Below are 27,983 nucleotides of genomic sequence, written 5' to 3'. Positions count from 1 at the left end.
TGTTTCTACTGTGTATTTCTACTGTGTACTGTGTATTTCTACTGTGTGCTGTGTGTTTCTACTGTGCATTTCTACTGTGTACTGTGTATTATACTGTGCATTTCTACTGCGTATTTCTACTGTGTACTGTGTATTTCTACTGTGCATTTCTACTGTGTATTTCTACTGTGTGAGGTGTATTTCTGCTGTTTACTGTGCATTTCTACTGTGCATTTACATACAGTAGAGTGGAAATACACAGTAGAAATACACATCACACAGTAGAAATAGACAGTCGAAACACACATCACACAGTAGAAATATACAGTAGAAATACACATCACACAGTAGAAATACACAGTAGACATACAGAGTGGAAATACACAGTAGAAATACACATCACACAGTAGAAATACACAGTACACAGTAGAAATACACAGCACACAGTCGAAATACACAGTAGAAATACACATCACACAGTAGAAATACACAGTACACAGTAGAAATACACAGCACACAGTCGAAATACACAGTAGAAATGCACATTAGAAATACACAGTACACAGCAGAAATACACCTCACACAGTAGAAATAGACAGTAGAAATACACATCACACAGTAGAAATACACAGTAAATGCTGTGTATTTCTACTGTGTACTGTGTATTTCTACTGTGTTCTGTGTATTTCTACTGTGTATTTCACTGTGTGCTGTGTGTTTCAACTGTCTATTTCTACTGTGTGATGTGTATTTCTACTGTCTATTTCTACTGTGTGAGGTGTATTTCTGCTGTGTACTGTGTATTTCTACTGTGCATTTCTACTGTGTATTTCTACTGTGTGCTGTGTACTTCTACTGTGTGCTGTGTGTTTCTACTGTGTATTTCTACTGTGTACTGTGTATTTCTACTGTGTGCTGTGTGTTTCTACTGTGCATTTCTACTGTGTACTGTGTATTATACTGTGCATTTCTACTGTGTATTTCTACTGTGTGATGTGTGTTTCGACTGTCTATTTCTACTGTGTGATGTGTATTTCTACTGTGTATTTCCACTCTGTATGTCTACTGTGTATTTCTACTGTGTGATGTGTATTTCTACTGTGTATTTCCACTCTGTATGTCTACTGTGTATTTCTACTGTGTGATGTGTATTTCTACTGTAGAAACAGTAGAAATACACAGTACACAGCAGAAATACACCTCACACAGTAGAAATAGACAGTAGAAATACACATCACACAGTAGAAATAGACAGTAGAAATACACAGCACACAGTAGAAATGCACAGTATAAATACACAGTACACAGTAAAAATACACAGCACACAGTCGAAATACACAGTAGAAATGCACAGTAGAAATACACAGTACACAGTAGAAATACACCTCACACAGTAGAAATAGACAGTAGAAATACACATCACACAGTAGAGATACAGAGTAGACATACAGAGTAGAAATACACAGTAGAAATACACATCACACAGTAGAAATAGACAGTAGAAATACACAATACACAGTAGAAATACACAGCACACAGTAGAAATACAGAGTAGAAATGCACAGTAGAAATACACCTCACACAGTAGAAATAAACAGTAGACATACAGAGTGGAAATACACAGTAGAAATACACAGTACACAGTAGAAATACCTAAACCTAAACCTCACACAGCAGAAACAGACAGTCAAAACACACAGCACACAGTAGAAATACACAGTAGAAATACATAGCACACAGTAGAAACACACTGCACCCAATAGAAATACACAGTATAAATACAAAGAACACAATAGAAATGCACAGTAGAAATACACAGTACACAGTAGAACTACAATGAACACAGTAGAAATACACAGCACACAGCACACTGTCACTTTTACCAAAGTTATTATTTTGAAAATAAACCTTCACTTTTACTTAAGTATGACTTTTGCACACTTTTTGCAACACTGTGTTAAGTTATGGTTAAGACCATAAAAGAATGACCACTTCCTCTGTTGACTGCTGACCTCCTGCACTAGTAACGATTAGATGCAGAAATTATACTGTGGCGCCCTCTAGTGCATTTGGGATGATGCACGCAGGGAGAAATATGACAGCATGTATTATTACTGTGAATCTGGATGATTTTAGCATTACTGTGTGAACATTAAAAACAACTAGAGAAGTCCTGAAGAACTGAATGGAACAGAAAAATAAGACATTATAATCTATAATGGCTGCAAATTGAATCTGCTTGGGGTTGTAAAGGTAATAAACGAAAAAGAAAAGAATAGAAAAAAGAAAAGAAAGAAAGAAGGAAGGCATAAAAAGTTGCTCACCACTGTGTTTACCCTGTTTCCAGTGTTTGTGCTAAGCTAAACTAACCAGCTTCTGGCTTTAGATTTATATTTAACCAGGAGTGGAAGTACAGCTTATAATTACTTTATACTTTATATAATGACTGCATTGCTTGGGGTTGTAAAGGTTAAAATAAAATAGAAAAAAATAAAATAGAAAAAAATTAAGGAAGGAAGGAAGAAATAAAAGGTTACTCACCGGTTCTATTTATTTGTTTATTTTTAATGAACTTTATTGAAAAACAATCAAATATACAAACACATCAGACATTTATAATGGAAGAGAAAAATAAGTAATTAAAATGAATAATGACTGCAAATTGAATCTGCTTTGGGTTTTATTCCGCCTCTACGTTACCGGATGTGACGTCGCTGCGGCCTCTTCCGGCGCGTCGGTAGCTGCTGCTGCTGCCTGTCAACATCACACAGCCCCAGAAAACACCGGGATTTAGTTTTTAACTGTTTGTCTGTGACAGTCCGCTGGCTGTCCTCCACCATGCCCATGTACAAGGTAAAGCCCATCGGCGGGAGTCTCACAGAGACCGACTTACCAACCTGCATGTACAAGTTACCCAATATCCATGCGCAGCGAGGGAACAGCTGCACCTCCGAGCACGCGCTTCAGGTAACTGATAACTGATTCATATCGATAAGGTTGATCGATTACCAGCTGCTCAGCTCGTATTTGTACTTCGGTGTTGGCCGCAGCGCGTTTTATTCTCACGCAGTGACACGCGATGCTCGCACGCTCTGTTAGCATTAGCTAGCATTAGCCAAGCTAGCTGGCTTGCCAGTACAATGAGTAATCTGACTTCTGGCTGATGCAACGATTACTGCCCGTCTCCACTCTGCCATCAACATTTAAAGATTATTAAACGACAGTGGGGAGACCATTAGATTAGCTTAACTCTTCCATTTGACGCACTTGCTGCCACTTTCTTTATTATTAAATAAACACATGAGACATGATAAGTTCATGTATTGATGGTATGAATGGACTGAGTACACCCCTTCAGCTGTGCAGTGGTGGAATGTAATCAATTACAATTACTAAGTTATTTGACTAAGTAAATGTAATCAATTACATTTACTAAGTTATTTAACTAAGTTAATGTACTCAAATACAATAATAAAAGTACTTTAACTGAATATCTCCATGGAATACCACTTAATACTTCAGCTCCAGAGGCATATACTGCATTCATATTTACACACACTACACATATTAACTTAACACATGATGCACTGTTAAATTAGCTTAGAGCTTTTTGATAAAAGCTGAATTGTTTTGAGTCATTTTTTAAGGAAAAAAAAGTCAAAATTCTTTGATTCCAGCTTCTTAAATCTGATCTATTTACTCCTATACCAGTAAACTAAATATGGGTTGAGGACAAAAACAAGACATTTGAGGGGGTCATCTATGGCCTTGGGAAAGAGTGATTGACATTTATGACCATTCTCTTACTTTTATACACCAAACAACTAATGGATTACTCAATAAAATAATCAACAGATTAATCAAGAATGAAAATAATTGTTGCAGCCCAACGTTTGCTCCACCTTGTCCGACTACAAGAGTAAAATGCTAAAACACACAGTAAGCAGTATAACAGTTGGTCTGGGTGTGTCTATTCTGGTGTGACTCAGTTGCACATGCACCTTTTAAAATTGTCAAGTGCGACTAAACATTGGCCCCAAAAATGTAGCAGATTATTTTTCCTGTCTTGATTTCTTGTTGCATGTGCTGTGATTTAAATGAAGAAAAACATGGATTTGCACCTTAATTCCTATCAACAATCATGAACATGCATGTATTATTGTGCGCCCCTAAATGATGTGCTGGTGCACAACGTTAGGCACACCAGTGCTACCAGTGTTAAAAGTTGGTCTGGAGCCCTGAAATGGCTTTTTACTGCATTTACTACATTTTGCTGATGTTGCAAACTTATCCTTGAGTAATGTTTTCAATGCAGGACGATTACTTGTAATGGAGTATTTCTGCAGGGTGATATTGCTACTAATACTGAAGTACCTGGATACTTCCTGCAACACTGCACCAGTGTTCCATTAAGTGTGGCCATTGTGACACTTAGTAGCATGTTACAAGACTATCTAAAGTCTAGTCTTGGATCCGTCAAGTGTTAGTGTGTGTAGTGTGAGTTTATCTCAAGATTGGGAATATGCTAAATATATTCTCAGTACTGTTTCAGCTTCATCTGTGTAAGGTCTGTTAAATGTAGAGACACCGGCTTACACCCACATTGTTTCAGGATTGTGCTCAAACTGTTAAATGCTCACACTGTCAAATGCCCATTTCAGCCAATCTGAGCATTTCTGTCTCTCGCCTCCCCAGAATGGCGAGGTGGACCCGGCTGTCAGAGCTCTGGAGGCCCGGCAGGATGAGATCATGAGAAAACTGTACGAGCTGAAAGCAGCTGTGGAGGGCCTGGCCAAGACGGTGACCACCCCAGATGCCGACCTGGACCTGACAGTCAGCAGCAGCCTCTCCTCACAAAGCTGCAGCTCCACGACCTTCAAAGGCGTCACGGACCTGGACACAGTACTGGGAAAGGTGAGAAACTGGGAATAACACTGGTGTGCTCTGGAGACAGTACGAGTCTGTTTCATGAGACAACTTTGACTGCGTTTGATTTGATCCTTTCCTGATCACACCCATCATAACAAGTTATAAACACAAAGGCGCACAACCTGTTCATACTGGAATTTGTCTTGAAGCACATATGGAGGTGTGGACTGATAACAGCCTGTTTGTGCAGTCTGTATTGGCCTTGTTGAATGAGACAAGTGTTGTAATACTTTATTTATTCATCTCTTTTGTGTGACAAGGACCTCGGAGCTCTCCGTGACATCGTCATAAACGCCAACCCGGCACAGCCCCCCCTGTCCCTGCTGGTGCTCCACAGCCTGCTGTGCCAGCGCTACCGGGTGCTCTCCACCGTCCATGTCCACTCTTCCGTTACCAGCGTGCCGCCACAGCTCCAGTCCTGCCTCGGCCCTCGCCATGCCGACAGCTACGCACGCCAGATGTTCCAGCTGGGCTTCACCCTCATATGGAAAGATGGTAAGACAGAGTTACAGAGGCAGTGTGTGTGAGGCGATGGACAGAAGACGAGGAGTGTAGGAGTTTTATACGCTGGTGCCACGCGGCCCTGATCCACGCGTTGCTGTTTAATTTGGATGTAATTTCTTGTGAAAGTGTGTAGGTGGTTTGTTACTTGCTTTTTCTGAGCTTAAAAACTAGTTAGAATACCTTTCACCCTGCCAAAGTAATCACGTCAAACACTAAGTTAAAAACAAACTGGAATCATTTGAGAAGGGGCTTGACTCTTTTACTGTCAGTGTCAAGAGGCTTTTTGAATAAAGTAATTTAATTATAAAGAAGAGAGTGTTGCAACCGTAAACACTCTGAATAACAAGCAGTTTCTGGGTGTTTTTGCGCTCGTCACATTTTTACTTACGGTGGGCTTGTTTTTCACCGCAGTTAGTAAGTCCTGCATCTCTTTCAGGTGTTTACAAGTTGATCGTGGTTCATTTTTATCGTCAAAATTGTGAATATCCTCACATGAATGACTTGAAAAGCTGTCTAGCTCCCTGTCGTACAGTCCTATATTGGTTTCCTGATTTTGGTTGCCTAAGCATGTGGCCTTGGCAATATTTTTAAAGAAAAATACGCCTTTTAAACCCTGTGGTAAGTTTTGGAGTTCAGAATCGTTACACTTACTCTTTAAATTAAATCATGTACAAAGACTCATTGTGTTTTAGGAGAGCTATTTCTAATCATTCCGTGCTTTGTGATCATGTTATCCAGATGCTGTACATTTTTTTAGCTCTTGTTTACCATGAGACACTATCCTTCATCCACAGTTCCCAAACTGCAGATGAAGTTCAGCGTCCAGAACATGTGTCCCATCGAGGGTGAGGCCAACGTGGCGCGCTTCCTCTTCAAGCTGCTGGCTCCCTACCCCAGTGACCCTGCCCTCGCTACACTGGTGGACAGCTGGGTGGACACGGCTTTCTTCCAGCTGGCAGAGGGCAGCGCCAAGGAGCGCTCAGCCGTCCTGCGGGCACTCAACTCCGCTCTGGGCCGCAACCCCTGGCTGGCCGGGCCGGAGTTCTCCCTGGCTGACATCGCCTCCTACTGCTGCGTGCTGCAGAGCGGCTCGGCCTCCGCTGCTCCCGCTAATGTGCAGCGCTGGATGAAATCCTGTGAGAACCTCGGCCACTTCAGTCCTGCCAAGCTGCTTCTGCAGTGACCGGGGCCGTCCTGGGACCAGACGCCAGAAGGGCGTCTTACCCAAGCAAAGTGAGAGAAGGGCATTAGAATATTAAAGTACACCAGTCATGTCTGGAACTCCCTCTAATGCTTCCCTCCTTACTACACTATATCACTGAACTGACAAAGACACAGTTGAAGCAACATGGTTGACGGTTAAAGTAGCTGTGATATTTGTGCCAGCCATGCTGCTTTTGTATAATAAAGAGATTGTAACGCTATTTTATGCAAGGAAGGAAGCATGAGAGGACTGTAAAGACATGGGCTTGGTGGTGGATTAAATCAAAGGTACTGACAAAGGCTGTTAGTCCAACACCCACTGTACACCTTCCACCCACTTTGTGCCTAACATGATCCTGCTCTAAACGTGTGTGTTAATGTGTGGTAGCGGGTATTACGGGCAGTTTAAAAAAGTAATACTTTGTACCATTTGTTTTTCTGAAATCATTAAAACTTTGGATCAAACTTTGAACTGGGCCTTGGGTTTGTTTCATTCAACTGTTTACTTTAAAAAACAAATATCCTCATCCAACTGAACAAGTGGCATTTAATGACGTGCACCTACAGGTATGTGTCCAACAGGTGGCAGGCTTGTCATTCATAAAACTTCTTCTTTCACTAGCTGATCCTATCCAGAGTCCCAAACACTAGTCAGGTGATTCTTCCATGACAAGGTTTAACATACTACAAGATACTTTTAACTAGTTGTGAAACAGTTAAGTTTAATCCCTCTACAAAACCTACACAAGCAAGCTAGACCATCGGCAAAAAGATTGGCTATTTCTTTAGGTATTGCAGTTAGTCCTGATGCCGAATAAATCGCACAATAAAAACATGTTTTACAGCAGAGTGCTGAGGATGAATGGAAGAGTCGCAACGTTAGGAAAGAAGCTGCTCTGCTGTCTGCTGGTAAAGTGCTAAAACAAAGTTAACTTTGTTTGCTTTGTCCTCGGGGCTCCCTGAATCAACAAAAAATGAAAGTTCTTTGAAATAACTGAAGAGCTCTCATATTGGGGAAAATCTCTACTTCACCTGGCTTCAAAGAGTCCTCATTCAGACCCTCTGGCTTCTGTTTTTCATTTATATATTGAAAACACTCTTCTTTTTAAGAGCAGGTCTGGGTCTCCTCTCTGAGGTGGAAGATCAACAGGAAAGTCATTACATCTTATTGCTCTTGTGTATTCACTCATGCATACCTTTAGCCATGCAGGCAGCATAAGAAGTACACTGTAGATGAAGCACAGGCGATGGCTGAAATTTTTTTTCTGGTATGTGATTGGTTGAATTAGTACATTTTCTGAGCCACCTTAAAACGATTTTTAAAATCATGTATTGCTCCCTGAGAAATTAACAGAAATGTCAAAAAACACTATCTTGCAATGTTAAAGAAACAAATGACTAAATATTCCTGGATCTGTCAGTTTTCCTGGAAAAATTAATGGGGTCTATTCTGGGTCGAGACCCACCCTCCATCCGACTTTTGTGGAAATCTGTTCAATAGTTTTCGTGTAATCCTGCCTACAAACCAACCAACCAACCTCTTGGTGGAGGTAAAAAGTTATTTTTCATCTAACATTTAATACTCACCCTTTCTTTACTCAACATGGAAGCAATTATTGTCCCAAATCCTGCATAAAAGCACATATTTCCCTTATGTTCTGATGGAAACAGATTACAGACTAATATTTTTCTAAGTATAAGATAGAAAACTAATGAAAAGCCGGCTTCTAATGTACTTTCGTCTTCTAGCACTTAGTGACCTATTTTTAAGAGCATGTAATGTAATGATTGTAGCTTTCACTGAACTGCACTTCCCAAATTCACTGTCAGAACTTCACTCCCCAGACCTGTTCTGCACTGTACAGCTTTCACTTAAAATTGCAGCTCAGTTTGAAACTGGTCGAGCAGCTTCGTTGTCTTCTATCGTGAGGTGACAATTCTATTTCCTGTGGCGATCCTTCCTGTGTTCTCTCTCAGTTGTTCAAGCTGCGTTTTGTCCTTATCAGCTGATGTTTAGCTGAATAGAATCCCAACAGCCTGTCTGTCAAGCAGAATAGATTCTGGAGCAGTGAGGGCAGTTTCACAGCAGTCCACTGGTAGAGAGGTTTTTTTTTCTTCTTATCTCTGTCTGTCTTTTCAAGCTGCTGCGGGAAAATTCATAGTAAAAAAAAACACAAGAATATATACAGAGTCATACATGCAATAATGTTGAAAAGAAGAAAAGGCCAATCCCAGGGTGCCTCACACTCTCTCGGGGGTTGGTTTTGCATCTTCAGAGGTGTCATGTTTTCGACAGCTCGGGTCCAGACAGAGCCTGTGCATGAATGTGTGTGTTTGTATGCTCTGACAGCTTCCTGTTGGTCTCCAGGCAGCTGCCTGACAAGACGAAAGCTCTTAACTGACATCTGGACGCGTGGCGAGGAAAACACTTGGGACTCTGCAGCTCTGGAAATGTGGTGTTTGTGGTGCTGTGTGTCTTCCTCACACACAGGCACACACACAGGCCTCTTTGAAACGGTTATCAGTATCTGTTGATGCAGTCTGGGTTGCATGCAAATAAAGCAACCGTTCCCACACCAACACTAATCTCATTGCTTTCGGTTTCCGCCTGGTTTGCATAAAAAGGTCAGACACAGACACAAAAAGGCTCTTTCCGTATCTCTTTATATATGATATAAAACATACAGACAGGAGATGCATTCTCGTCGAAGAGCTGTAGAAAAAACAAACTAGCTTAACTGAAAGACAAAATCACTTCAGTTGAACCCTGTGGCTACTTCAAATCACAACAATAGCACAGATAGAAAGATGCTTTCTTCAGTATGTTCAGTCCTTGAATGCCATTGTCCTTTGATTGTCAATTTGATATTTCCAGTAGGCCATTCAGGAGTGGAAGATATGCTATCAAAACAGGTCAGAGAGGCGTATTACAAAACAGAAAACACATCTGGGCTAAATTGTCTGAAACGAGATCTTACTCAGGGTTTTTCTGTAATGATTTTTAGCACAATATGGTTTGATTCTGCATCGATTAAAAGGCTGAAAGACAGAGAGAGTCACAGGGAATGTTTTCACTCAGTGACCAAAGTGCACACGTTGCTGTTGTATCTCAACAGCTGAATGCGTTCGAAGTAATCGTCGGTCAGAAAGTTTCTCTGCGAGGTGACCAGGTTGCCTTTCTGACTGAAGAGACGCTGGACTGGAGCCGTTGATGGCAGCGTGGTGTTGTATTTGAGGAAAAGCTGCTTCACTCTTGGGAAGTCCTGCAGGCACTCGAGGCTCTTCCCCGTTCCTTCAACGTACTTGCGGATCTCCTCCATCACTCCCCGCTGCTGGATCTGGATGGCGGGCTTGACGGGCCCGTAGCTGAAGAAGTCGTCTTCGGATTCGATGGTCGACAAACTGCGGCTGGGGTTGGTCTCCGTCACGTTGCAGGGATCCACCTGGGACGCCTCTGTGGCCAGCAGGGTGCACATCTCTTCCCTCTCGGAGGCACCCATCCACCACAAGCGAAACTGAGGAGTGGTCGCCGTTGCGATCTTCGCCTCGGTGCTGGCAAACAGCTCCTGGAACCGCACGTCGATAGCCCCTACCATGGCGTTGATGACCTCGCTGAAGTAATTTGCCGCATCTTTCTGCTCACTTAACTTGTTCTTCAGGCTGAGAACAGTCGGGATGACCAGCCCGAGGTAACATTTCTGCTCCGCTTGGAAGAGTTCAAGTGCAAACGCGAGCGGGTGGAACACAGTCACGTACTCCTTTAGGAAGGCCATCTCCTCGGGCTGCATGCGCGGGACCTCGAGGCGGGCGCACAGCTCCGTCAGCTCCCGCTCGGTGAGAGAGACGATCTTCTGCACAGCACAGTACTCCACGTTCCATCGTATGACAGCGGGGACGACAAGCGCCATCTTTCCTATCTCCTCCGCCGCATCCATACCGACCTGAAGGTGGTGGCATTTGCTCCATATGGCGTACACCTTGGCCATGGCACTGTAATGTAGCTGGCACATGGGCCCCTGCGACACCGCCTGCCAGAAGTCCTCAGAGACAACGAGCTCCAGGGTGTGAGAAGCACAGCGCTGCACCGTGGGCAGAAACAGGAGCATGTCCTGCTCCGGCTCGCCCTCCAGAACAGCGCTAACGTTCTCGTAGAAGCCAATGTCATCGTCGCTTTCCGAGCTGTCCACCGCAAACTCTTTAAACACGCTCACGAAGGGGCTGCCGTTGTCGGTGACCGTGGTCTGCACTTTGCTTTCGATATTGTACGCCACGTGGATGTCGTGTATCCGTCCGGCTATGGTGTCGTATGTGATGCGGCCCTGCAGCCGCGCGAAGCCCAGAGCAGCAGATTTCCTCTCCAAAGAATCCTGGTCGATCCAGTGACAGGTCATCCCGAAGAAGCTTCTGTTGTTGGCTGTCCAGACGTCAGCCGTGGTGCACACGTACTGGACGGTGCTTAGTTTCGACATCAGCTCTTCCCGCATCCTGGAAAAACCCTGGTCCACCTTTGTAAACAAGGTCACCCTGTCCATGGACTTTAACCCTTCAGTCAAGCCTGCGATCAGCTTCCTGAAGCCAGGTTGCTCTAGCAGATAAAAAGACTGACAATCCTCCACGATGAAGTTGAAAATTAGATCATCAGTCTTTGATTGGGTCATGCACTTGGAGATGATTTCAGCTTTAAGTTTTTTGAGCTGGCAGTGCCGGCTCTCTTCGCCGTTGTGCTCTTCTTTCTTCCTTCCCCTCTTGGCATCAGGCCTGGCTTCACAGCCCAAATGTGTTCTCTGGAAGACAAGAAAATCCCACAGATACAGTTTCTGGTTACTTGTTGGAGGTGTGCCATTCGTGTGTGCCGAGTTTGTAACAGTTGAAAAACTGAAACTTGCAATATAAAAAAATCCACGAGAGCCCTTTAAAACACACATGCAGAGTGAAATGAGTTGCTGGATGAAGAGCCTGCAGCGCCCTGAGTTAATAAGCATGCAGCTATAATGTAACGTTATTAATCACGAGGGCAGCTATTCATTCATTGACTCTTTCAAACATTAACCCGGCGGGTACTGCAGATCATTACAGGGAGATTACTTTGTGAAACTTACGTCTAAATGCTTCTTTAGGTTTGAGGTTGAGGTTTTCGACGTGGAGAGCAGATTAACCCTCGGCAGACATAGATTACACTGGACGATGATATTTTTCCCTTGATCTGCCTTGTACGTGAAATGGTGGCGATAACGCCAAGTATGCATGGCCGATTTAGTCTCGCCGCCGGGTTCACTGTGATCCACATCCATTTCGGACTCTATCTTTACTGTTGCCGACGTCTTGAATTATAATAAAAGTATCGTAATCCGATTTAGTAATCGTGATTACACGTAAAGTAACGATGGCGGTAGAGAAATCCTCATGAAAAAGGGGCAGGCCTTTGTTCGGATGTTGCGCAGAAAACAAACAAGGAGCGGACACCGTCGTCGCTGTTTGCGCTCGCGCACGCGCGTCGGCGGTCCGCAACTACACGGTGAATGCGCGCAGTGGAGCAGTGCGCATGCGTCGTAAGCACACGGGCGCCCGCACCGTGACGTCACTGTCCGCTCCTTGGGATTCTTATCCACATTAATGGAAGTACTTTTACCAGCCAGCATTTCCTTTTCCTACACTTGATGCAGCGAGTTGGCGCCACCTTCAGGTCCGCGGAGGTAAAAAAATATCGCTGCTTTTTAATTGATGAATTATAAAGAAAACATTTAGTCCGTTACTACTTATAATACAAGTGACATCTTGGCTGCAATTACTGTAAATAGCTGTGCAAATAAAACCGGATTAAAAACAGAAACAAAGACAGAAATATCAGAATACTGATTTAGATAATCCAGATAATAATAATTATATTGATATGGCACCTTCAAATTAAGAGTTTACAAAGTGCTTTGACAGACAAAGCAAAAGCAGGTAACTCAGGGAGACAATGTAACAGAATAAAAAACTGAAGAGTCAAGCCACATAGGAAGAAAGAAGAAAAACTTTCCCAGCTTCAGTGGCGGACTCAAGATGTTTGAGGGGCGGGGGCGAAAAAATGAAAAGGGCACCACAAGTGCAAGGGGTGGCACCAGCAGAAAGCTGTGAGAGATTTATAGTGAAGAGAGGTCACTTCACCACGTTGTGTCCAGTGGAGGGGCACCCTACCTTACAGCTCAGACTACTTTAGTACACATAATATGACATTTTATTAGTATAGCATCAGGGAATGTATCCCAGCTTTGCTTTATCCTGAGGGCATTTTATGTTTTGTAGCTCTAAATAAAAAGTGAAAGTTTAAGACAGCTAATCTGAGTTGAAGTGTGGCTGTCTGAATGCTGTCACTCTCTTATCTCAGGTGGTTCAGCTTCTTTGAAGCAGTCATCTATTGCTTTTACAGGTCTTTCTATAAATTTGAAGCATACCCGCTAATTTTACAAACACAAAATAGCCACTTTGCATTCTAAGATGAGCTTTATGGTGGAATTAACCAGTTTATTGGCCAGATTTTTGGCAGCACCATCGCGGGGTGTTTGTTTTCTTCTTCTTTCTTTTTTTAAAATCACGCCTGAGGCTCCTTGCCAGTGGAAGGCATCTCCCGCTGGTTTGAAAAGCCCTCACTCTGGCTGAGAGGTGCATTTAGCATGCCTGTAATCTGCTGCTCACATGGGCTTGAATGGCAATTTCTTTGTGCATGTTTAATAAACCAATTTGTCAGCTGTGTGATCAAAGTGAGAGGCAGGTGAGGAAAGAGTTTATCTATCTATCTATCTATCTATCTATCTATCTATCTATCTATCTATCTATCTACCTATCTGTCTGTCTGTCTGTCTATCTATCATGGGAAATCCAACCAACCTGGCTGATTTACTTCGTGCTTGCTGGTATAACGCACTCACCCTGCATGTAATTGCTTTTTTAATGCTCTGTTCAGCAGGGAATTGGTTGTTTGGCGTTAGTGCATCACAGAGAAGGACCATTGTGTCAAATTGTCTCATTATTTCTCTCCACCACCACCATCCTTCCATCGTCTCCCTTGTGACTGTGAGTTTGGTCATAATCCTCGCTGTCGAGTTTAGTGGAGAGTGTCCAAACGTCTCACATGAGACACATATTGTTTGGCTAATTGATATTTCCCCAAAGATGGACTACAAATGCATCAGTGACCCAATTGAAAATTGTAATGTCACAGCACAGAGGTTTTTTTTTTCCTTTCTTTATTCAACGGCAAACCTCCTCCATTGGTTAGATTTGGTGAGGGTGGGGTCTCACTTAAGAGCCACTGACGTAGCCGACTTTGGTTTTAACCGAGGCGCAGTCTGTGTAGAAACAGAGAAAAGTGTTTTGAGACTAAGATGAAGAGGCGAAACAGAGGAATGAAGTGGTGAGAGGGGGTTTAAAGTGTCCTGATTTGGTACACGATGTTGATGTCGTGCTGTCCTGCGCGCTTCGAGACTGTGTGGAGCGTCTGGAGTGGGCACAACTGGTGTCCGCTCTCATCCACAGCAGCAAACAGTTGGTTCTGAGCATCAGGTGATCGTCTCAGACAACATTCCCACTTCTTCTTCTTCTTCTTCTTCTTGTTCTTCTTCTTTCTCTGGGTGGACACTTTTTAGCAGATGAGCAGAGAGAGTGGACGCTCCTGAACAAGTATGACCAAAGGATCCGCGCCCTGACGCGCCTCGGTGAGTGCATGTTGGACCGGTGAGAGTGACTGTGGACTAGTATGAAGCGCCATGGCTTGGTGTGACCGCGGGGTTCAAACGCTGCTGGCCACCGTGGGGGCTTTCGCTGCCTTCAGCCTTATGACCATCGCCATCGGCACGGACTACTGGCTTTATTCGCGGGCGTACATCTGCAACAGCACCAACGCCACCACGGACGAGACCCAACCGCAGCCCAAAACCAAGAAGGGCGACCTCACCCACTCCGGGCTGTGGAGAATCTGCTGTATTGAAGGTAAGCCTTACACAGTGGTCTGCATGCTAATCTAACACATACTGCACGATTACCTGCTCTTTTCTACGGCAAGTAGTTTAAATTCTCTCTTTTTTCTGAGGAGGAGTCTTTTTTTCCTCAGTGCGCACAGACACAAGGACGCACTCCTTTTACGCACGGCAAAATGTCTCAGTTGGGAGATGGGGACACAACAAAAAATGATCATAAAGGTGGGAAAACGTTCAGAGGTTATAGGTCAGATGGAGTGGGCGCACACTTGCGGATTTTAACGAGCTGAAGTCGCAGATTTCCGACAGAAAAGCGTCCCGGCGCTAAACCCGTCTGCCAACTGTTACATCGCATTGTTGGAGCACAGGCCCGCACAGTAAACACGACTGTTATAGTCTGCGAGAGACGGCGATGCCAGGCCGGCGCGTCTGAGCCCATTCACTTTTAAGCCGGTCGCTGCCAGGAAATGTGCGCGAGTCTACTTTCATTCATGTCTTCGTTGTATCCGATGCTGTTGCTTGGCAACATCCCTGACATTGCTATGGAAACATGCCCAGTGATATAAAAATAGATGGCTCAGAGTTCACGTCATGTCCAAGCAAAATAGAAGAAAGTACAGTTTGAGTTAAAGAACATGAGGTGAACATCCCATAATTTATCTTTTCATCCTTTTGAAAGTGAATTTTTGGATGTTTGGAGAGGAGGTGCGCTGGCAGTGACGTCTTACTTCAGAGGCAGACAGGCGCTCATTCATTGACCAATCTTCCTTCCGGCCACCCCTTGACTTCTCGCCTCCGCTTTCAATGAATGAGTCGATGTTACTGGATGGATTTGTTCATGTCACAAACGTCCGTCGTCATGATACAGAAATAGATCCGCAAATAAACGTCCTGCTGAAGGAAACAAACGAGATAAAACTCAGGTATCCTATTTTGAAAGCACACCAAAACTTACTAAATGTATCGTCAGCTGCATATGCAGTGCACAAAACACAATCCTACACATAGTCTACTCTGTCTGAATTTAAAATGTGCAAGCAAATTTGTTTTCAAAACAAGTTGCTCACTCAACAAAATTTCTTTACAGGGGCACTTTGTAGTTTTGGAGAAGAAATTCAAACTCGAATTTGAATATTTACAATATTAATGGGGTAATTTATTTTTTCCATAACTGAATAAACAAGAAGCTAGAAAGGTGGCAGGGTCCGCCATATATGGTAAATGGTCTTGCATTTCTATAGCGCTTTTCCAGTCTACTGACAGCTCAAAGCGCTTTACAATACTTGGCACATTCACCCATTCACACACACATTCATACACTGATGGCGGAGGCTGCCATGCAAGGCGCCAACTGCTCATCAGGAGCAATTTGGGGTTCAGTATCTTGCTCAAGGACACTTTGACATGTAGCTGAGGGGAGCCGGGATTCGAACCAGTGACCTTCCGATTACTAGACGACCCGCTCTACCTCCTGAGCTACAGCCGTATGAAATGATGTTGTCCTTTAAGGTCAGTTTGTTTATTCAGTTAATTCAGTCATGAAAACGAAGAGTTTGTTTATTTATTTTAAAAAAATCAGTCAATCAGTATCTTTTCCCTCTGATTAAAATTTCTTCCCCAAAACTACATAGTGCCCCTTTAACTTTAGTAAACTGCAGAATTAAGAAGGATTTTGGCCAAAGCTACAGACAGGCACTTCAGATATACAAACATGTATGTACAGGAGGAGGTGAAACGTGACACATTTTTAGCGTCATTTCTGGAGCATTATTACAGAAAAACGTGCAGTATTTGTTGTGAGATGGAAACTTTTTGTTTGGTCACCTTCAAACTCAAGAAGAATCTACTCTAAAATGTTCATTTTTATCATCTTTTGTGTTGATACATTAAGACTTTTTATTGATATCCAGCCATTTTTTATCTATAAAAAGGATGTTTTGCTTCTTCTCCCTAAAAAGCAGCTGAATATTTTACACGTTGTCCCCCAAAAATGAAAAAAGGAAACATTTTGCCTGGACACTAGCTACTTTAATTGCCCTTGTCTTGGTGATGGATCATGTGCTGTTCCATTAATTGCATTTTATTCTGAAGATTGTTTGGTTTCCAACCACACTTGCAAGACTTAATGTCACTAGAGGCCACATACAGCTGTCATCAATGATTAAACTGTCTCCGGGCTCGTCCTGCGGTGATGATGGACGCTTTAGACACATGTGAAGAACATCCTGGCGTGTTATGACACTTGCAATTTACCGAGAGTCATGCATGGCTGGGCACCTGTCTGTGATGTGGACAGACTCACAGTCTGCGTTGCATCCTCCGAGACCCGGAGAAATGAAAATAAATCACAAAAGCCTGCCAACTATTATGTCGAGCTTTGAAGTAAGTAATGGGAGTGGATTAATGACGGTAGAGACAAAGACCGGCTCTGTGCGATGACACTTCCATTTTCAAAAGCAAGAATCTGACAAATAAAAGCCCGGCCTATCATATCACTCTCTCCTGTGCTAACAGTTTTACTTCTGCGCCTCTGCTGAAACTACAAGATGCTGGACAGTGGCTCCGTTGTCATGGAGACTCATAAGTATAGAGAAGACAAAGAAGGAAGACTCAACCCCCTCTCTTCTGACACACACACCCCTCTGGTCATAATGACAAACACACTGTGTTATTGACGGGGCCGACTCTGTGTGTATCACAGCTACTGTGGAGAACATCACCACGTTTGGCTGAACAGATTGCAGCGACAACACGTTGCACAGTTTCTTCTCAGAAGCCTCCAGTGAGCTTGTTTCAGTGTTTCCAGTCGCTCGGCCCAGCAAGCGTTACCCGCATGGCATTTCAGGAATATACTGAATGAGGTCATCCACGAAGTCCTTTGGATTTCTCAAGAGTTGTTTCGATTTTTTTCTCCCCTCCTTTGTTTGTTTTCTCACATGAATGCCGCGAGGCCAGGGTAGCACTGAGTGGCGCCTAATTTGCATCAGAATCGGCGATGCATCAGAGGCTGTCGCTTACGTGCGACTCGAGTAAATAATACCAACCCTGACAATGAGAATTGACCTAATGACTAATCCAATCAGCTGGTCCATATTTACAGTAAACATCCCAGCTGGAGGTTGTGTGAGTGGCGAGGCAGCTGTTTTTCTAAGGGGGACAGTGAGGAGGCCTTTTATTTAGGGTTGCTTTGCCGTTACCATCGTGCACCGCAAGTCTGTAATTAAAACGCGTCAACTGAGAAGCCGTGCAGGGGCACTAATTAGCCAGCGGGCCCTCACTTCCACCTCAGTCACTGTGTCCTCCTCTCTGCTTGATGTGCTCTCTCTTTTTAACTCTTTATATGTTTATCTCCTCCATTCGCATCATCCTTTTATCTGTTTTGTCTTCTGTTAATCTACTTTTTGAGTTAACCCTCTGTCACCCCCTTCATACCCACCAACCCTCAGTCCCTTTTACTTTAGGATGCATTTCTCCTCTCGTTTAAATTGAGTTCCTTGTGTCATGCTGTTTGAAAATAGGTAACCCCGAACGAAGTTTGAAATTATGGGAAACTGACTTTCTTGCATAGAGTAAAGTGAGAAGATTGATGCCACTTTAATGTTGACATGCTAAGCAGAGCCGGACTCAGGTTGTTTGAAGGGCAGGGGCCCACTTTGGTTTTTGTATGGATTTTACAAATAAAGTTTTGTGTGTTAATTAGTGAGCTTTGGAGGTGATAGTAGATGGATTTTGTTGGCTTTGGACGGAGATAATCAAGATAGCTGTTGTGGTTGAGTGGGCTTTGTATAGGACTCTCAGTCAAGAGACTGGGGATCAAATCTTACATGGAACATAATATTATACCAATTTAACATATTATTTTTTCAATTTCTTTACAGTTTTCTGTCACTGTTTGGTTAGGTTTAGGGAGCTAAAATACTTGGTTAGGTTTAGGAAAACAGGGTTTGGGTTAAAATACACCCCTTCACAACGGTAAACAGGTGTGTGAAAGGATAACTGTATTTTTCTGGTCGTTTTCCCTGAGTGTCAGTGATGGCCCCGGAACAACATTAACTGTGATTGTGATGGAACAACACCAACACGGTCATATCAGACCAAGCGTAGCTTCATATTCACAGATATAAGAATGATAATCTGCTAATCTCTCGGCACAAAGGAGAATAAGTGTATTCCCGAAAAAAACTAAACTTTTCTATAAAACAAGCTTTTTAACATCGAGAAGTAGCAGGTCTTCTGTTGTTTAATTAACAAAACTTTACAATCCTTAACACTTGTCAGCCTTTGAGGTCATGGAAGAAGACGACAAGAAAATTAGCCACCTTCAGTAATAGAAAGTTTAATTGAATATATATATACACACTCAAAGAATAAAATCTTAAGCATTGCGTTGAGAAGCCATTATATATGTACATTTATAAGTAAGTGACAATGCATAACAGACTTCACAACAGACTACATGAGGCTACAGATCTCAGTTTTTCTTCTAACAACGTGGTTACACATGCAGCACAGTCTACCCCAAGCAGGGCTGCGTTTGAAGAAACTGCTGCCTTGTGACAATTTAATTAACCAACTGTCAGTCATATCAACACTGAATCACTGATGTCTTTGCCAAATTGCTTTTCTTTCATCCTCACTTGGACCGGGGAAAAAAAAAACTGGAGGGGTTTGTTTGATTACACAGATGCTTTTATATTCTGCCCCGGCATTCCCTGCTCGCTTCCAAACTAATAAATGTATGTGTCTGTGCGAGCTGTGTGTGGATGTCCGCATTTGATATCGAGGCCCGGCAACAGTGCTCTATCTGTTTACAGCTTCATAAAACCTAATCATCCCACCTGCTGTAAACCTCAGAGCGCTCTCCCGTCGGTGTTCACACACTCTCCATCGCAGATCTGAAAGCAAGGCAGACTCCAGGTTTGCTGTGCGTCTGTTATGTGAAGCTTTACTGAAAATACATCACCTGCTGGAGGCTACGTAGTTCTGTGAAATGCAATACTAAAGTCACTTTTGATTGGCTTAATCATCAATCAATTTGCCGAGCTATTGAGGTGTGAAAATGAGGAAGTGGGGGAGCATGGAGCTCGTTGTTGTGATGTACCTCACTCCCGGAGAGCGACGACTCAATGAGACAGTGCTATTGGTGTATTCCACTGGGGCCGCTCCCTTATTGGCCGAGCAGCGCTAATTCAAAATAATGACAACGTGCATCATCCTGTTGCTAGAGGCATCACAGCTGTGACAGCTGCTCCTGATACACGGTGTGCGTGTATGTTTGTATGTTTTGTGTCTGTGTGCATGTGTCCATTTGTGTGTGGCAGTCGTGTTCTGTTAAGTGGTGACAGATCTGTGACGGGGAACAGGCTTTGTTCTGTGCCGTCTCTTATTTGGTGAGTTTCAAATTACAATGAAGATGTCAAAAGCAACCTTGGAGAGTGTTTATGTAAATGAGCTTATTAAAGACTAACAGGGGTTGCCATGGAGAAGAGGAGGAGAGGCTCAGCATGGGTCTTTGCATCTCCAGTCTAGGCCAGGAAATCCTTTATTTCCTGTGTTATGTGTTGACAATTATTTCTCAATTTGTCACAACACAATCACCTTGTAACATCCCCCACATTTGTGGATAAGAGCTTTTTTATTTGTTACCAACACTGAGGTGACCAACTATATGTCTATCCAGTCCAGTATTATGACAGTTTGTGATACAGCGACAAAATGTATCTACAGGATCATGTACATTGACACAGATCAGTTAAATTTCTAATTACATATAACCTAAATTATGATCTTTCCCCAACCTTAAAGCTACAATATGTAAAAAAAAATTTAAAAAAAAAGTTTAAAACACTCTTAGTCAACTTAGTTAAAATGTGTTTCTATGGCACATCTAAAACCAACGTGAGTTCACCAAAGTGCTTGACAAACATGGACAAAACAAAATAAGGTCATCAAAAGATCATGCAGAGTTCAAGATAAGCTCCCCGAGCAAAGTAGTTATAATCAGTGATGGATTCAGGATGTTTCAGGGGCAGAGTATTGATATATTTATGTGAAGAGAGGGCACTTCACCACATCTTCTCCACTGTAAGGGCACCTGAGAGGGCACTTTATCATGTTTTATCTACCGTAGTGGCATCCAAGAGGGCACTTTCGCTGCGTTTTTTCGAACATGGGGGCACTGGTGGCTATAATTATCACAGAATTATCGTAAAGATATCTACTGAAGTGAGCATGCAAACCAGCTTGTCCCGGCCCAATGAGGTGATTCCAGCGGTGGGCCCTGACTGATGTCCGACCTCCCTCGGAACCACTGTGGATCAGCTTCCAACTGTATTCCTTGTCATCAAACTGGTTTCTGTTGGTCTTGGAAGCTGTGTTTGGTTACAATCTGGCCATGTTCACTGAGAGGCCGCTGATCCCGTTTCTGCTGCCCACTTGCCCGGCTCCAGTTCTTGTGCTCTTTCTGGTGGTGCTCCCCAAAAGCTGGGGCTCCATACTGCATGGCTAACTGAGCTAACAAGCTAATGACAGCTACCGTCAGCAGCAGTTAACAGTTACTCTGGTGATATGCTGCCAACAGGTGACCAATTCTTACATATTGCACCTTTAACCAAAGTAAATCCTTGGGTTGAGCGTCTATTGGCTCAAACAAGTATCTGGTTTGGCTAATGTATTTTTTACGAGTACAAATATCATCGGGTAGCTGCCTGAAGTTTTTTCCTTCATGCTTATACAATAGTTGTTCTGTAAATAGTTCTCTTACTCTTGTGATCAAAAACATTGATCTGTGGCTCAATTCTGAGGCATTTTCTAAACATTTTTCTGATAAATGATAAATATAACTTCTGATCAGCCTATAAAACTGCCAGGCTTAGACGAAAAACTAGTCTTGCCCATTTTTGGGTTATTTCCCATATGGAAATTAACTGCAAATATCTTTGCCTAAACTTAACCGAATTCCTCCCTGTGACTCCATCGCGGTTCACAAATGTATAGTTTCATTCAGTCGAAGAAACAGTGCAGGCACGAAAGACAGTCATGCCGAGAGTCATGAAAAAAATTTGAAATCCGTGTCCATGTGAAAGAATCCTGTAGATTTACAATACGACACACTGCCGTGACTATTTTGTTCTGTCTGGCCAACGTTTTGTCTCTACATGTCCCTGCAGTTTCACAGCTTTTACATTGCACAGCCGTCCTCCGACCTTTGTTTCACAATCCACATTTTGCCCTTTAACACTCACTCCGCCTTCCCTGATTTCTCGCTTGCTGATTCCCTGCTCTCCTCCTCTGTCTGAGTTCCTCTTTAATGTGGCCTCCTATCTTTTTTCATCCCCATCATTCCTCTGCTGCCTGTGCTGCTGTTGTTTCATTTCCTTGTACCTTCTTCCCCCGTTTAATCTTCTCAGCCCTTCCTCCCAGCTAGTCAGTATTCAGACTTTATTTCATTTCTTGAAGGGTCGATCTGACAGAATGCACACACACACACACAAACTAAACATAGACATTGAGCTGATAACTGTCACTCATAAATCACGAGCCTTGAGGCCTCCGCTTATAATCAGATTCCCAATCAGTTGCAATATTGTCTTTTATTTCTTCCATCTCTCTCTCTCTCTCTCTCTCTCTCTCTCTCTCTCTCTCTCTCTCTCTCTCTCACACACACACACACACATACAGGAGACAAGACAGAGGCGTCAGACTGGCTGGGGTCTGGACTCGAGCAGAGGACGGAGAATATTTTGCACATGAGTCAAAATTAATAGTAGTGTTCTGAGTTCACAGTGAAAAGTGTGTTGTTTAGTAGAAAAGACACACGCTTGTAAAAATGCACAGATAAAATCTGCTCAAGCCCGGACGCTGCAGCATGATCTAGTGTTTACACAGCAATTAACAGCAAAGCAAAGGTGTCTGTATTTTTGTTATCTTCACAGTTCTTGATCTAACCATGAGAGCAAGATGTCTTTTTTCACAAGTCTCATATCGCTGCTTAAAATAGTCCACAGCCCTTTTTTCCATCAGTGACTAGACACAGAAACTTGTGCTCCATTTCCACTGACTGATTTGACGCTAATTAATTTGATGTCCCTTATTAAGCAGCAGACCTAGTTAATGAAAGCGAGCGTGGCCTTAAAAGCTGTGGCACAGACGAAGATGGCTGCTGACCCTTCGGCACCTGTGAAATGGAGTTGACAGGTGTCTGTCTGTCACAGGCGCAGGCTGGTGATTGGGAAGTTGAAATTTTAGGTCAGCTCTAATCGCTGCTGCCTGTTAAGCCATTAGAGGTGAAAAGGGGACTCGGTATTATATTCTGATCAATTGTGCAGCTGTCATTTCAAGTGGTTAATGTGCCACCGTTACAATTGTAAACTGCATTACATGCTGCAGAAATGAATGCTTGACAGGTGTAGCCACACTAACTCAGGCTGTTGGAGCTTATTGAATGGTCAATTGCTTTCCCTCCTCCGGATGCAGACAAACAAAAATATGCAAACATACATATGCTCTTGTAAAAATATACAAGTGAAGCCACAGCTCAGCCCACCTTTATTTCCGTGGGTGCTATTTGCAGAATAACTTAAGTGTTGCGGCCATTCACAGCCCAAATGGTGAGTGAATAGTCAAAGAGCTCCCAGCATTACCACTGCTGCAGTGAGCACATCCATTAACCCCACCCAAAACCCATTTCTCTCTGGACAAGGTGTTGTTTATACACCGGCTCAATTACCGGCTTCTCTCAGTTTTGACCTCTCTCTCTCTCTCTCTCTCTCTCTCTCTCTCTCTCTCTCTCTCTTTCTCTCTCTTCCTCCACTCTGTTCTCCCATTGCAACCTACCGCGGCATTAAAAGCTTCCAGCGCCACTCTTTTGTTGTTCAAATAGGCTCCTTGTTCCTCCCCATCACTCAGCCATTCACCTGAGCTGGATTTGGACACGCGCCACAACCCCTCAAATCCCTCTGGGCAATGCAATCTTAATCCCACCGCCGTATAGCGTATGCACTGATCCTGGAAACACAGACTAACCCTCCAATATGTGTGCTCACTGAGCTGTGAATTTGAGTTTGCAGGATTCAGGGAGCTCTGAACAACAACAACAATCATTGTCTGACCCCAAGTGTTCATTTAAAAGCTAAGGACAAAGGTCAAAGTCTCAATTATAGTCAGAGGGGAAAACCACAGAGAGGGTAATGATTCAATCCTAGAGAATGTGTTGCTTCTGTGTGCACAAGTGTGTACATGTGATCGATCCAAAATGCATGTTTGATGCTTTCATATCTCATTAATAACAGCACTTTCAATAACATCGTCTCTAACTTTATGGAAACCATGGCTCCGCTCTTGAGATGCTCCCTGAACTGACCAAGCAGCATTCTGAGCCAAAAGAGGGAGTGCAATGCAGAAAACGCCCCAGGGTATATAAGAGTGAGCCCAAAGCAAGGCCATCAATGCAGTTTTTTTTTTTCAACCTTGAGCTCTGGGAGGCAATGCAAATCAACCAGTTGTCTACCTGGAAGTGACTGTTGTTGTTAGCACGACGTCACAGTGATTCAGCCTATGAAGTTCCTATTAATAGACATCGCAACTTTAAACATTGTGAACAATTTACTAGGTCTAGGTTTGCTAACCCTAACCCTAACCCTTTCTCAAAATAACACTTAAGGCTGCTGTTTGTCGTCATTTTAGCTAACTTCCTGTCCTTTTCGCAGATAGCAATCCCCTCCCTCCTCTCTATGTCACTACACTTGCACGACTCCTTTCTTTTTTTCCGAGGCAGCTCCCTCAGAGCTCCCTCAGAATTGAAATCTGTGTGTTCCTCATGCAGACAGGACCGCCTCTTTGTGGAGTACTCTGTCCTGATTGGATAAAGTGGGCAGGGATACCAGAAAATGTCACTCTATAACAGTGATTTCTTCGTGTCTCCTCTTGTTGTCTGCTAAAACATGAACAAGACTGAGTCAAAACCTACAGTATTGCTGGACATTAAATGGTCAATGTGCTCATGAGGATGCACCTGTTCATTTTGAAACAGCAATGCCCAATGGGGAACAGGGACAGACTTTAACGTTCAAAGAGCCACTTTGCTGTGTTCCAGCCAAAAAATAACCAGCGGTCACCTGAGAAGTGACTTTCCACTCCTCCCTCTTTTATCAGGGAGAAGAGCACAAGTGCGTCTTACTCCAGTGGACACAGTTTAACAGGTCACTTGGTTGGGAGCAACTGCAGCTCTGCCTCCAGCACCCACACATCCTTCAGCCAGCTGAAACCAACTGGTGTTTGATAGATTCACACCAACAGTCTAACCCCCAAGCAGCACATAAATCCAGTTTGACCTCATGCATATATTCTCGATCCTATTTGTTGGTTGATCATTCCTCATATTCTAAACATCATATGTATCCTTCCTGTTTCCCTCTAGGCATCAATCAAGGCAGCTGTTACAGAATCAACCATTTCCCTGATGACAATGATTACGACACGGACAGCTCTGAATACCTGCTGCGTAAGTGCTCCCCATTCATTCTCTGTGCCGCGCATTGTTAAAACTGTCAGCCCTGTTGAAGGAAGTCCACTGACCTTCGCCGTCTTATTATTTGGTTCAGAGAGCAGTCTCCAAACAGGAACAGAGATTCATGCAATGCAGATATTGTATCAGACTGTGAGCACAGCCTATGATAGCGTCTCACCTTTTCAGCAGATAATTTTGAAGCTGTTAATCACTCGTCATATGATGGGACAATTAAAGGTAGCCTTGCCAAACCCGACTACAAGGTGCTTTATATGTTTTGTCCGAAAGCATTAATTAGTTTTTTGGTATTCTAGAGTTTTAATTGACTCTTATACTCGAATGAAATGTTCATGCTTGCTAATCAATTAGCTCCAAAGCCACAAAAGCTAGCTTGACACTGTGGCTTCGGACATGGAGCTCAAACACAGAGAGAGGCTCATTATCATTTACTTATTAAAATTTTTAAAAAGGTGTTATAACGGCAAACTGCAGTGCAAGCATTCCATAGTTAAGTGTTTTTTATTGCTTAATTGCTTTGTTGATGCTGGCGCAGGATCATATGCTTATTTGCATTTTCCTCATTATTTATATAACGTGAAGCGTGTTGTGAATTGTGCTCACAGCAAGAGGAACTTCTTCACAATGAACGGTGGGGAAGAGTGTTTCTTGGCTGTGTGGGGACATAAAATCCTTGTGAAAATCCTTTTTCATTGAAGGTACTTTTCTGTGAAAACAGGTTAAAAATGAAAACGGCGAGGCCTTCACTTAGATTTGCATTAGTTTGATATAAAATGGAGATAATCAATTATCAAAGGACCTTCATTTACTGCACTGCCAATTCAGCATTTGCCTAATATGCAGAGAAGAACAAAGACTTATCAGACTTTGGATAAAGTCCAAATGTAGTCCATTAGCCAAGAGGGCTTATTCAACTTTACAGTTGAATAAGCTCATCCATCCTTGGACACTTGTAAAATGGCACAGTGATTCATTTCTGGGGAGGTGATAGTCAGTGAGGGCTCTTGTTACATCCCACAGCTGATTAACAAAGCTTTGTCACAACAAGGCCCCAACGTATAAAAGGTAATGGAGTTTTAAAAAATGGATGGTAAGAGGTGAAGGGCTGGATAAATGAGGGCTCAGTAGGGTAATGAAAATTCAAATGATTCAATAGAGTCCATTTTTCTTTAACAGAAACGGTTGTTGAATGAATTTCCAGATCTCACACACATTTGCCTGTTATTGGTCTGTTTATGGTTGTATTTTGGTATCTATAAAATTGATTGAAATTAATCGTGTTAAAACCATTTCGGTGATTAAATGATCTCTTTGCCATGTCCTCTTTCCTACATCCCTGCAGGTATAGTTCGTGCCTCCAGTGTGTTCCCCATCCTCAGCACCTGCCTGCTGATGCTCGGCGGGCTGTGTGTCGGGGTTGGCCGAGTCTACAACAAGACAAACAACGTCCTCCTCAGCGCAGGCATTCTCTTTGTAGCTGCAGGTGAGCAGCAGGATTACACTGTCAACCATGCTCCCGATCATGTAAGGGCTAGGGGTTTATAATGAAGGAAGGCAGCTTGATGTGGCACCTGTGGTCACACGTTGTACACATGGTTTGTTGGTTGGTTGGTTCTTCAACATGTCTCCATTAGGATTTGTCGATGTCTTCTGAATATTTCTTGATTCTGTTGTCTTTTTGTTTCTTGCCCATCAGGTCTGAGCAACATCATCGGCATCATCGTCTACATCTCGAGCAACGCAGGAGACCCCAGTGATAAACGCGACGATGACAAGAAGTACACTTACTCCTACGGCTGGTCGTTCTACTTCGGTGCCCTCTCATTCATTGTGGCCGAAACCGTGGCCGTCCTCGCCATCAACATCTACATTGAGAAAAACAAGGAAGTCCGCTGGAGGGCAAGGCGCGAGTTCATCCGCTCACTCTCTTCCTCTTCCCCGTACTCGAGGATACCGAGCTTCCGCTACCGCCGGCGGACGTCACACGCCAGCTCTCATTCTACAGAGGCGTCGCGGGAGAACTCGCCAGTGGTTGGTTTGAAAGGGGTGCAATCTTCCAGTGGGGCCCTGGATGAGCTGTCCATGTATGCCCTGGCGAGGGACAGTGTGACAGATAATACGTACAGCCCCGAACATGAGGCGGCCGCTGAGTTCCTCCAGGTCCATAACTGTTTCCCCAATGATTTAAAGGACGGGGTGAATCGCAGGACCACACCGGTGTGAGGGGCATATCGCCGGGGCTCGAGGTTCACCTGGAAGTGGATGTGGGCTAATCTGTTGGAGCCTGAGGGCTTGTGATAGCCTGCCATCATCACAAGAGACAGTCCTTTCTGAAAAGACCGGAGCAAAAAAGAGGACAGAAGACGAGCCAGTCAGTCATTACCTGCTTGTAGAGATCATCGAAGCAGAATAGAGTTACATTGTCTGTGCAGTAGCCGATGCGAAATTAGTGTTATCTTTCAACTGTCAAAATGCTTAAACGAGCAGCGTGTGGATCACAACCCTTGTTTGTGTATTAATCACTAAACATTGTGGATTAAGTGAGAGTGAAGCGTTGAGATGTGCTGATCAGCAGTATTCTACCTGTAAAGTATTTAACAAGGTGCTAAATGAAACGTACTCTTCAACTTGAAAGTGTTCCATTTGTGCGTGCAGTTGCTATAAAGTGTGGACCTCTGTCCGAAGTTTGTATTGTGTCCGCATAACCAGTTTGGTCTTGCCTTATACTCTAATCAAAGGTGTGAAAGAGACAGCAGTCTCTCAGCTGTCCTTTAAAATTATATATGGCCTTTTAAACAAATTATAAATATTTTTAATGTATCATTTTTCACAACAGTGTGTTTTGGGAGTCAGTGTCTTAACAAATGACTGACTTGCTGAGTTGA

At 43.3% G+C, this 27,983-nt stretch overlaps 3 protein-coding genes across 3 annotated transcripts; 2 read left to right on the top strand and 1 right to left on the bottom strand.

Annotated features, from left to right (window-relative positions):
- Positions 1 to 2,706: 2,706 nt before the first annotated feature.
- On the top strand, positions 2,707 to 7,087 carry aimp2 (aminoacyl tRNA synthetase complex interacting multifunctional protein 2). Its single transcript, XM_073494778.1, has 4 exons — positions 2,707 to 2,946; positions 4,675 to 4,893; positions 5,169 to 5,403; positions 6,207 to 7,087. Exons 1-4 carry the CDS (start codon positions 2,818 to 2,820, stop codon positions 6,593 to 6,595), a joined length of 972 nt encoding a protein of 323 aa, XP_073350879.1. The 5' UTR covers positions 2,707 to 2,817; the 3' UTR covers positions 6,596 to 7,087.
- A 2,173-nt stretch (positions 7,088 to 9,260) lies between these two features.
- Positions 9,261 to 12,009, bottom strand: zbedx (zinc finger BED-type containing X). The gene is made up of 2 exons (XM_073494300.1): positions 11,715 to 12,009; positions 9,261 to 11,399 (listed from the first exon to the last, which is right to left on the bottom strand). The coding sequence occupies exons 1-2, from the start codon at positions 11,904 to 11,906 to the stop codon at positions 9,687 to 9,689; spliced, it is 1,905 nt and encodes a 634-aa protein (XP_073350401.1). The 5' UTR covers positions 11,907 to 12,009; the 3' UTR covers positions 9,261 to 9,686.
- Positions 12,010 to 14,363: 2,354 nt separating this feature from the next.
- LOC141019871 (voltage-dependent calcium channel gamma-4 subunit-like) lies at positions 14,364 to 27,321 on the top strand. The gene is made up of 4 exons (XM_073494895.1): positions 14,364 to 14,586; positions 24,991 to 25,074; positions 26,441 to 26,581; positions 26,795 to 27,321. The coding sequence occupies exons 1-4, from the start codon at positions 14,364 to 14,366 to the stop codon at positions 27,319 to 27,321; spliced, it is 975 nt and encodes a 324-aa protein (XP_073350996.1).
- Positions 27,322 to 27,983: the final 662 nt, after the last annotated feature.

The sequence above is a fragment of the Pagrus major genome, chromosome 23 (genome assembly GCF_040436345.1).
Source record: "Pagrus major chromosome 23, Pma_NU_1.0".
NCBI lineage: Eukaryota > Metazoa > Chordata > Actinopteri > Spariformes > Sparidae > Pagrus > Pagrus major.
Note: the sequence above shows the minus strand (reverse complement) of the source record. Positions and strands in the feature narration are given on the sequence as shown.

Excerpts from the sequence above, each read along its gene's own strand:
- zbedx (XM_073494300.1), bottom strand. The coding sequence starts at position 11,906 with ATGGATGTGGATCACAGTGAACCCGGCGGCGAGACTAAATCGGCCATG. Across the intron at positions 11,400-11,714 it reads ACCTAAAGAAGCATTTAGAC|AGAACACATTTGGGCTGTGA; the intron begins GTAAGTTTCACA and ends CTTGTCTTCCAG.
- LOC141019871 (XM_073494895.1), top strand. The coding sequence starts at position 14,364 with ATGGCTTGGTGTGACCGCGGGGTTCAAACGCTGCTGGCCACCGTGGGG. Across the intron at positions 14,587-24,990 it reads GAGAATCTGCTGTATTGAAG|GCATCAATCAAGGCAGCTGT; the intron begins GTAAGCCTTACA and ends GTTTCCCTCTAG. Across the intron at positions 26,582-26,794 it reads CATTCTCTTTGTAGCTGCAG|GTCTGAGCAACATCATCGGC; the intron begins GTGAGCAGCAGG and ends CTTGCCCATCAG.
- aimp2 (XM_073494778.1), top strand. The coding sequence starts at position 2,818 with ATGCCCATGTACAAGGTAAAGCCCATCGGCGGGAGTCTCACAGAGACC. Across the intron at positions 2,947-4,674 it reads CCTCCGAGCACGCGCTTCAG|AATGGCGAGGTGGACCCGGC; the intron begins GTAACTGATAAC and ends TCGCCTCCCCAG. Across the intron at positions 5,404-6,206 it reads CACCCTCATATGGAAAGATG|TTCCCAAACTGCAGATGAAG; the intron begins GTAAGACAGAGT and ends CTTCATCCACAG.